A 10,443-nucleotide genomic window follows, 5' to 3' on the forward strand; every position below is an offset into this window, starting at 1 on the left:
TTATGTCCCATAAAATGCTGCATTAAAAGTTAAAATTCATGTCTGTGCATGTTATAACTTTATGATCTGCCCTGTTGATTTCTATCTTCTTCTTCTTTTTCTGCTGATACCTCCAGTATGTGCAAAATTTCATCAACCAAACGTGGAAGGAGCGTTACCAAACAGACATATCACACGATGGTCTTACTCTTCTCTGGTCCACTATCGTGTCTGTTTTCACCTTAGGAGGATTTATAGGCGCATCCATTGGTGGGACGCTGTCTGTAAAACTTGGGAGGTAGGCAATGATTAAAAATGTGTAATGTTAAAAATGTTTTGTGTAAAGGTTTCTTGTTGACTTGTGTGTTTTTGTTCTCCCCAGGAAAGGGACACTGCTGACCAATAATGTATTTGCTTTAACAGCTGCTCTGCTGATGGGTCTGAGTTACCCTGCAGGATTTTTTGAATTACTCATCATTGGACGTTTTTTTTCTGGAATCCATGCAGGTAAACACATTTAAAGGTTTTTACTTGTGTAGTAAAAGACAGTCAGAAATGTCCATTTAACTGAATTTAATGTTTCCAGGCATTGCTATTTGTGTTCAACCTCTGTATTTGGGGGAAATAGCTCCAACCTCTTTACGTGGTTTCATGGGAATGGGAACCTCCATTTTCATCACTGGTGGGATTCTGACTGGTCAAGTGATGGGCCTCAAGTAAAAAACTAATAAAAACAGCACAGTTCGTGTGGTATTTCAACCTCTACGCACAGATCTGACATGCTGGTGTGATTGTACAGAGAGTTCCTGGGCAAAGAGGAGTACTGGCCCATCCTGCTGTCCACCACATGCATCCCAGCAATTCTGCAGCTCCTGATCCTGCCCTGGTTCCCAGAGAGCCCCCGTTATCTGCTCATTGACAAAGGAGATGATGAGGGATGCAAGAAAGGTGAGATCACCTTGTCTGTTTTGCCAGCAATGATGGATTTAGTGAATGTGACAGTGTAGTCAAAGAAACTTGGCAGATGGTGATTTCTGTCTGCACATGACCACATTCTCACACTGGGACAGCAACGTGAAACACAGCTTTGACTTTTAAATATCAGAAGCTGCAGCCTGATCAGATAAGCAGCGTCTACAGTTGACTTCAAGCATGTGCTTCCTGCCTGCAGCCCTGAAGCAGCTGCATGGCTCATCTGCCTTAGAGGATGAACTGGAGGATATCATGAAGGAGAAGAACAATTTAGTGGGATTCCAGGCCAAGAAACCATGGGAGCTGTTTGCTGACCGCAGTGTGCGCTGGCAGCTTCTCACCATCGTGCTGCTCAACGCCGCACAACAGCTGAACGGCATCAATGCTGTATGTACACGATGCTCCTCATGGTGACCACATCAATGACCACATGACAACAAAATGTCTTTAAAAAGTGTGTTGTTAATTTGGTGTTCCTCATCTGCATTTACAGATTTACTTCTATGCAGATTACGTGTTCAGACAATCTGGTATTCCCGGTGAAAAAATTCCATATGTCACCGTAGGCACTGGTGCCTGTGAGTGCCTCACTGCTTTAACATGTGTAAGTATGAGTCTCTTACATGGAAATGCTCATAACACTAGAAACCTGGAACTGGAACCAAGGTCAGACGCCCTTGTGTGGAGTCTTTTTGGTCTTGTGACACTCTGTGCGTCCCACAGGGTATGCTCATCGACCGCCTGGGAAGAAAAGTGCTCATCACAGGAGGATACACTCTCATGAGTATCTGCTGCATTTTATTCACACTGACGCTCACTTTCCAGGTGATTAACCTCAAGACCAGACTTGGAAAAAAAATCATCATCCTCATTAACATTGTGTGTGTGTGTGATTTTCTTCTTCCAGGATACCAGTCCAGTTTTCCCATACTTGAGCATGGCCTGTGTTTTTGCTTTTATCTTGAGTTTTGGCTTAGGACCGGGTGAGTGGCTAAATTAGTAACTCTTTCCTTCACTGATGCAGCTCTTATAACAGTGATTCCTTCTTCTCCTGTGAAGGTGGCGTGACAAACATCTTAACCACTGAGCTGTTCATTCAGACCTCCCGCCCTTCAGCATACATGATTGCAGGGTCAGTGAATTGGTTGAGCTTCTTCTTTGTGGGCCTGGTCTTCCCTTTTATTGTGGTAAGTGTTCAGACTGGTTGAGAATATATCTTTAGTTGTTTAGTTGGTGATGTAGTTTCATCGGTCACTTGCACGTTGCTTTTACAGATCGGACTGCAGCAGTACTGTTTCCTGGTCTTCTTGGGCGTCTGCTCCTCGGTGGCAACATACATTTTCCTTGTTGTTCCTGAAACAAAGGGCAAAACCTTTCTTGAAATCCAGAATGACTTCCAGTCCGCTCTGTAAAGTGTAATAAGTTGACATTACTTAAAAAAAGTTTGGAAACCGATTGCCTCAAACTTTCCAAGTGAATATATATATATAGTTAAGTCAAAATAATAAAATATCAGATTACATAAAAAGTATGAGTTATGTGAAGTCAGCACTACTCAAGTATTAGGAAACTGGTGCCTCAGTCCCTGAATGGAAGATTTGCACCATGAGTGAAGGTGGTTGGGGGAGCAATGAAATGTCTACAGATCACAAAATAAAAACTATGTTTAAGTCCAAGTGCCTTGACTTATTAACTTGGCCATAACATTTCTCAGATTTAGAACTGGCTTGCATCAATTTTAAGGTATCAGTCATCATCCTTTAGGTGTGTGTGTGTGAGAGAGAGAGAGAGAGAGAGAGAGCGATGCAAGGTGGGGATGGAGGGTTTTACACACCCAGACTGTAATCCAAGACTCAAGGGTGAATGTTTTTTCATATCTCACAATATTTGTGCACAAACATGAGGATTTATAGCCCACACACAGCACAATATAACAACAACAACACAGAATCATACAGTGAACTACGGTGCTTTCAGAGATGTGCTGGATAGCCATAGGAACATCTCTCCAGTCACTCTGCAAACTTGTGTGTTTTTAATGTTTTGCCATGATGAATGTCCAACTTTTATAATGTTCTACTGAGATTTTTCAATAAAGATCAGTTTATGAAAACTGTTTTCTAACCAGCGACTAAGCTCAGACTGAACTTTGCATGCAGTTTAGGCCGCTTGATATTTATAATCCTTCAGTCCAGCATGTGATCCAGAGAACAAAGGCTGCACTCAAGTGTTTGTCATGCATGTATTTACAGGGGTGGAAAGAGTATTAGCAGGAGTAAATGAGTGTCTTAGTATTTGGCCAAAATTGTACATAAACAGACAATAGATTAGAAATGAACTGCTTCTTATGTTGCCTGCTTGCTGTAAAATATCTAATGTAACATCAGTTTGAGTCTGTTATCGACATATTTCTCACATGCTCATGACAGATTCACTGCATGTCTACTCTGCAAGTATTATCTGCAAAACATCAAACATCTACTTGGTGAAAGTAAATGTGTCTTCCAAGCTACTATAGTAAACCCACTGAGTACTGCTAGTGAGTATTTGGCACCAAATCAAACTCCCATAATAGGCTTAAATTCAAAACCACTAACAGCAGCTATGAGCAAAGTTTGGTCAGATTAGGGTTTTGTCTCTTGTTAAGTTTTCTTTCCTCATCACCTAATGTTAACATCCTGGAAATGTATTGTGTGTGATGACCATGAGGCTCACCACCCTCCTGATTTAAAACAATATGCTTCACTTAGCAGGGAAAATGTTGGTGGACAATAATTTTAACAATTGCTACTGATTTTAAGCAACAAGCCCCCCTTCCTTCAGCATGAAGCAGAGACCATAAATGGGCAGATTAACTCACGAGGGGACGTGTTTGAAAAATGAAAGCTGTGGGCTCTCATTAAACCCTTCCTGATGTTCGCTGTGCTCTGTGTACGTACTGTGCACCCTGCTGTTTTTCTGACTTGCATTAAGTGCAGTCGACAGGCCATTCATGCCTGCTTAATAGTGTTTTTCTTGTGCTGCTACAACTACATGGCCCCAGGTTACACAGCACGCACAAACACTAGTAAAAAGTTTTAAATGAATATCAAAGAGCTGCAACACCGAACGCAGTCTGGATACTTTCAGTCCAATGAGGACATCATGCTGTTCAAGAAGTGAGTACAGTTGTTTTTTGTTTCTTTGATTCACAATGACCTTCTGAGGTTTTGACAAAGGACCTCTGTACAAGATAATATAAAAATATAACCTAATAAGACATAATCCTAAGCTGCTTATCCTTTCACATGATGTTAGTCTTTAATGCTCATATTCATGAAAAACATTTAAATACAGGAAATTGGCAGTGAGTAGTAAGTAAGGATATTGCTGGACCTGATGATTAGGATCTGTACTTTTAGATACGAGGCAGCTGCCCATAAAACTTTTTACCATCTAGAATTTTACAGTTTGGATTTTAGGGAATGTGTTTTAAACATGTTTTTTTATTCATTTGATGTCTTTATTAAGAACTGAAATGACAAAGGGAGGCATTGTTGTTTTTCCTATTGTCTGTTGCTGGTCAACCTAATCCACCAGGTGGCGCTCATGTGAAAGGAGGAAAAGAAGACGCAGAAGAAGAAGCTCCTCCGATCCAATATGGCGGCATAGAGAAGCTTCCACGCTCGTTTGTTGACATTTATTTAAAAAAGGTACCTCTGGTGTTTTAGTGGAATTACAACGACGACAACTATGTCAAGACTCATCGTGAAAAATCTCCCCAACGGGGTAAGTAACCCGCTGACAGTAACTGTGGCATTTCGTCTTCAGACTCTCTGAAAATAGCTGTATGTTGTGTGCAGATGAAGGAGGAGAGGTTCAGGTCCATGTTTGCTGCCTTTGGCACCGTGACAGACAGCTCGCTGAAGTTTACTAAGGACGGGAAGTTCCGCAAGTTCGGTTTTGTAGGTTTTAAAACGGAGGAAGATGCAAACAGAGCCCTGAAACATTTTAACAAGAGCTTTGTGGACACCTCCAGAGTGACGGTATGAATTCACGCCTCTGCACACGTGTTGATGTTGTTCTAAATTTCACATATGTGAACAAATGGTCGTCGTTTTCCTCTAGGTGGATGTGTAAAGCATTTGGAGACCCCACTAAAGCCAAAGCCTGGAGTAAACACACTCACAGCTCAGGCCAGGACAAACCCTCTGCTCCAACTGACACTGATAGCAAAAAGGTAGACACACCTGCACACGCACGAAAATGGATGTCCTCCTTTGGGACCACCGAATGTGCACTTTTTTTCAGTAAAATAATGTCTCTGTTTCACAGAAAGCAAGGAAGCAGGAAACCACAAGTGCACTGGGAAATGTGAGTTTTATCTGCTGTTTAATATGATGCAAGATGAATGTAAAATTCAACACTAAAGCACAGGTTTGATTTTGCAACAGTTTATGTGATGCTTGAGTTTTGTGGGTTTTACGCTTCCCAGCTGGAGGAAGAAGAGGGATTCAAGGAGTTTCTGTCAGTGCATCAGAATCGAAGCCAAGTACCGACCTGGGTGAATGACACAGTGCAGGACAAAACTGATGCTGACAGGAAACAGACAAAGACTCCGAGCAAGAAGAAGCCTGCTTCAGAGGACTACCTCAACTTTGATTCGGAAGAAGAAGAAGAAGAAGAAGATGGTGATGATGATGATGATGATGATGAAAATGAAGGTTAGTACCTGGTATAGATTCATTGAGGAACATCTCAATAAAGAGTAATATTATACATAAAGAGTTTATACAATCCTACTCACATAGACTTAGGAAAATACAAATAATCAGTTATGTGCCATCGTTGCTTTCAGGTGCCACTAAAGAAGCACTGAAGTCCAGCTTATCAGATATGGACTACCTGCGCTCAAAGGTGGCACACACAGAGGACGTCATGGAGGAGGATGCAGAAAGGAACGATGGAGATGATGGTGAAGAAGAGGATGATGGTCCTGTACAGCACACAGACAGTGCCTATGAGAGTGGTGAAAGAGAAAACCTTTCAAAGACCAGAACTACAGCTTCATCTGAGAATAAGAAGCAGAGCAAGACAAAGAGCACCAGCGAGAAGGAGGTGACTGTTCACAGCAGCTCACTTAAAGATTGACAGATTCACATTTATACCTACATGTTTGTTGTTTGTTGCAGATGGGGCCAACAACAGAGTTTACAGTGAAACTCAGAGGAGTGCCGTTCAATGTTAAAGAGGTGAGGAAACAAATACCTAAAGATCTGCAGTGACCTGGATATATTTCAACTAATCTTTGTTTGTAACTTTATTAGCAACAAATTCGGGAGTTCATGACCCCACTGAAACCTGCAGCAATCAGGATCGGAAAGAACGAAAGTGGAAATAGGACAGGTAATTCGTAGATATGTTTTGCTTACGTTTTTTTTCATATGTCTCTGTATGCAGTTGGAGAAAAGATTATTAGTCCCCCTCTGAAAATGTCATTCTTTAAAAAATATTTCCAAGTGCTGTTTAGTTGAGCGGGGTCTAGTCTATGCTTTTTAACGTTGACCCTGTAAGAATGTGATTTGCACTTAAAATTGAGGATTGGTATCTTGTAGTACAGCAAGACAATACTGAATGATTCAGCCATGTCTGAAATGGAAGTCTGTGCAGGACTAAGCCAGACAGAGGAATGCTAGGGACTGAGATGTTGCTTTTGTTTGGTGAAAGAGAAGAGAGTCTTATAACCCAAAGAAAACATTTCCTCCTGTCAGACACAACAGTGGCAGTAAAATGCTCTGGAGATGTTTCAGATATGTGAATATGTTGAAAGAAAACCTAATAATGTGTGTGTTTTAGGTTATGTATATGTGGACTTGCACTCTGAAGAAGAAGTGGAAAAGGCTTTGAAGAAGAATAAAGACTACATAGGTGAGGAATATATTGACCTGTTATTTCTGCGAGTGAATGTTGTTAGGTGTAGACTGTTACACTTAAAATATTTTATTACTTAATATTAACATGATTTACTGAGTTTTGCCTTGTACTTTTTAACAGCATTGTGTTCGACAGCTTTAATATAGAATGATCAGCCTAAAGCACATATTAAGACGGCAGGTTCAAAATGTGCCTGTGTTTTCAGGGGGGCGTTACATTGAGGTTTTCCGTGTGGATTCCTCTGGTGGAAAGGACAAAAGGGACAGAAAGGACAAAGAATTTGAAAGAAATTTCACCAGAAAGCTCAAAGATGACGAGGAGCAGGAAGATGTTTCCGAGTCAGGGCGGCTGTTCGTCAGAAACCTTCCATACACTTGCACAGAAGAGGACATTAAAGAGTTATTTGCAAAACATGGTAAATTAAAAAAAGCTTTAAATGTACATTTCTTCTAGCAAAATTAAGTTGATGTTCACATGGGTATCTTATAATTCTACATTTTTACAGGTCCTTTGTCTGAGGTGCTCTTCCCCATTGACACACTAACCAAGAGACCTAAAGGCTTTGCTTTCATATCCTACATGATACCAGAGAATGCAGTGACAGCTCTTGCTCAGCTTGACGGACACATATTTCAGGTTTTTTAATCATAATGCATCTCTCTTTAATCAACTGTAGATTTACTTAAGCTACGATGAGTTCAGGCTGATGGAAAACATTTCTTCTCATACTCTTAGGGTAGACTGCTTCACCTGCTTCCCTCCACTGTAAAGAAGGAAAAAACTGAAGCTGAAGCTGGTGGTGCTGGCTCCTCGTCTTACAAACGACAAAAAGATGCTAAAAAAAAGCATCAAGTTCCAGGTATACATTACAAGATTATTAACTCAACTTATCCATTTGCTGTGCTTTTTAATTACACAATGTGTGCTTCTTTCCAGCTCACACAACTGGAACACTTTATTTCTGGGAACAAGTGCAGTGGCTGATGCCATTGCTGAAAAATACAACACCACCAAAAGCCAAGTCCTGGACCATGTGAGTGCATATACCTCCATTTCTGCATTATCTTTCACTGTTGCACCTATTGTGTCATCATTGTGTGCTAATATTGGAATTACTGATCATAAGATAAACCTCTTTGGTCCATGCTCTATTCTGCAGGAGTCGAAGGGAAGTGTCGCAGTGAGGATGGCACTCGGAGAGACGCAGATTGTCCAGGAGACTCGACAGTTCCTACTGGACAACAGTGTCTGTCTGGACTCCTTCAGTCAGGTATGGGTAATATAAACATTTTTACCAGAGTTGACATGCAGAAATGTTGAAGTTGATTGTTCCTTCTTTTGGCCCCTTTCTGTACAGGCAGCAGCAGCAAGGAGCACAACTGTGATCCTGGTGAAAAATCTTCCAGCTGGAGTTCTGGTGTCAGAGCTTGAGGAACTTTCTCGCCTCATGGCTCTTTAGGCCGAGTGCTGCTGCCACCTTCAGGACTTACTGCCATCATCGAGTTCCTGGAGCCAACTGAAGCAAAACGAGCCTTCACAAAGCTGGCATACAGCAAGGTGTGTATTCCTTTTCACCTGCTAAATCTGACCTGACAACATGCGTTGACCCTGATCCATAAATTTGTACCTTGTTATTTTTTTAACTACAGTTCCATCATGTCCCACTGTATTTGGAGTGGGCGCCTGTTGGAGTGTTTGTTGCATCTAAACCTGAACCAGGTAGAATCCACCAAATACAATCTTTTAAAGCTTTGGTGTCCAGTAGACACATAATAACCAGACTATATATTTGATCTGTCTAAACAAGTTATTAGATAAAGAAGAGGCTGTGAAAGAGGAAAAGAAGGAGGAGGAGGAGGAGGAAGAGGAAGAAGAGGAGGAGGAAGAATCTGTTTCTGGTTCTACACTTTTCATTAAGAATCTGAATTTCAGCACGACGGAGGAGAAACTACAGGAGGTAGTTATATTCATAAATACTTAGCACTGTTACATTTAGACACAGTTATTAAAGAGATTATTTTTTGCAGACATTCTCCAAATGTGGGAAGGTCAAATCCTGTAGCATCTCCACAAAGAAAGACAAAACAGGTACCTGACATTAGAACTGGTATTACTCATTTAAAAAAGATTTTGGTGATTTGTATTACATTGTTCTGTCTATGATCAACGTCCTTGTTGCTTGGTCTTCCAGGTAAACTGTTGTCCATGGGTTACGGTTTTGTCCAGTATCAGACAGCAGAGGCAGCACAGAAGGCCCTGAGGCAGCTGCAGGTACCAGCCCCATTTTCTCTCTGAAACCTAGGTTTTCTAGTCTACCTGGTCTTTGGCTAATGTGTATTCCCCTTTGCCTATCCCTTTACCAGCACTGCACTGTGGATGATCACAAGTTAGAGGTGAAGATTTCTGAAAGAGCCATAAGGTAAGATGTCCAAAAGAAAGACATTTTTTTTTTACCCTTTCACACCCCTATGAGCAGGTCTTCCAATTAACACTACAAACTGCAGCTAGATGTGTAACCTGCTGTTGTCACTACATACTCTTTTGCCCCCTTTACAGACCCACTGAAGTGTCACGGAAAAAGAAGCAGGTTGAGAAGAAGCAGACCGGATCCAAGATCCTTGTTCGCAATGTTCCCTTCCAAGCCACTGTCAGGGAAATCCGTGAACTCTTCAGGTAGAAGATAAAAACGCACACAGCTGCTATTTTATTTTACATTGACACTGTTTGGAGATAATTTTAATGCTATGATTTTCTTCCCATTTTACCAGCACATTTGGAGAGCTAAAAACTGTCCGTCTGCCAAAAAAGCAGCTGGCTCAGGGAATCATAGAGGCTTTGGTTTTGTTGATTTCCTCACCAAACAGGATGCTAAGGTTTGTGCAGGATTTGATTGATCCATGTGCTTAATGTTTACATAATATTGGACATTGTGATGTGGTTATAAATTGTATTCCTCTGTTTTCTCTTTAGAAAGCATTTGCTGCGCTGTGCCACAGCACCCATCTGTACGGGAGACGTCTAGTGTTGGAGTGGGCAGATGCTGAGGAGACAGTGGAGACACTTAGACGAAAAACAGCTGAACACTTTCACGGTATGTCCACTAGGTGTTAAAATACAGAAAAAAATATAAAAAAAAAATATATAATAAATATATTTATTTCCTTCTTTTCCACATCAGTGGCTGCCAAAAAGCGGAAGTCTGAGGTTATGGAAGGAATCCTGGAGACAATGGAAGCTGATGGTGGTGCAGAAGACTAAAGGGTCTAAACGCTGCCATTTCTGTGAAAACGTCAACACAATCTTGCTATGTGTTCTGTGTGAATAGGACTGTCAACTGCTAACTGGTGTTAATCTCAGAATTTACTTCATTACATGTTTTGTACAATTTCATGAGACTGATGTCAGTTTTATATAAAATTTAATTTCATGATTTCAATTCTGTTTGTATTACTTCATGTCTCGTGTTGTGTTTGTGGCGCTGTAAAAAAGTGTAGAGCTGTGTCTCAATTCAGGGTCTGCATCCTTCGCAGTGCGCATTTTAAGGCCGCTTACGTCACAAAGCTGCGCGAAGGCTGTCCC

The 10,443-nt window shown here is 41.1% G+C and overlaps 2 protein-coding genes across 2 annotated transcripts; both read left to right on the plus strand.

Moving 5' to 3' along the window:
- Positions 1-116: 116 nt before the first annotated feature.
- Positions 117-2,363, plus strand: LOC114429377 (solute carrier family 2, facilitated glucose transporter member 11-like; the record flags this gene model as incomplete). The annotated part of the gene is made up of 10 exons (XM_028398253.1): positions 117-277; positions 362-486; positions 566-695; positions 779-927; positions 1,151-1,338; positions 1,445-1,555; positions 1,675-1,776; positions 1,859-1,934; positions 2,011-2,138; positions 2,226-2,363. Coding segments are annotated over 10 exons (1,308 nt in total), but the record flags the coding sequence as incomplete, so codon positions are not given.
- Positions 2,364-4,573: 2,210 nt separating this feature from the next.
- On the plus strand, positions 4,574-10,122 carry LOC114429374 (probable RNA-binding protein 19). The gene is given in 27 exon segments (XM_028398251.1): positions 4,574-4,719; positions 4,794-5,002; positions 5,059-5,170; positions 5,266-5,304; positions 5,426-5,654; positions 5,789-6,048; positions 6,123-6,182; positions 6,258-6,336; positions 6,787-6,858; positions 7,070-7,279; positions 7,370-7,500; positions 7,600-7,702; positions 7,705-7,723; positions 7,801-7,897; positions 8,024-8,134; positions 8,222-8,297; positions 8,300-8,421; positions 8,514-8,583; positions 8,679-8,821; positions 8,892-8,952; positions 9,056-9,135; positions 9,228-9,283; positions 9,421-9,537; positions 9,633-9,670; positions 9,673-9,737; positions 9,835-9,955; positions 10,043-10,122. Coding segments are annotated over 27 exon segments (2,796 nt in total). The 5' UTR covers positions 4,574-4,683.
- The last annotated feature ends 321 nt before the right edge of the window (positions 10,123-10,443 follow it).

This window comes from Parambassis ranga, unplaced genomic scaffold (assembly GCF_900634625.1).
Source record: "Parambassis ranga unplaced genomic scaffold, fParRan2.1 scaffold_123_arrow_ctg1, whole genome shotgun sequence".
Classification (NCBI taxonomy): Eukaryota; Metazoa; Chordata; class Actinopteri; family Ambassidae; genus Parambassis; species Parambassis ranga.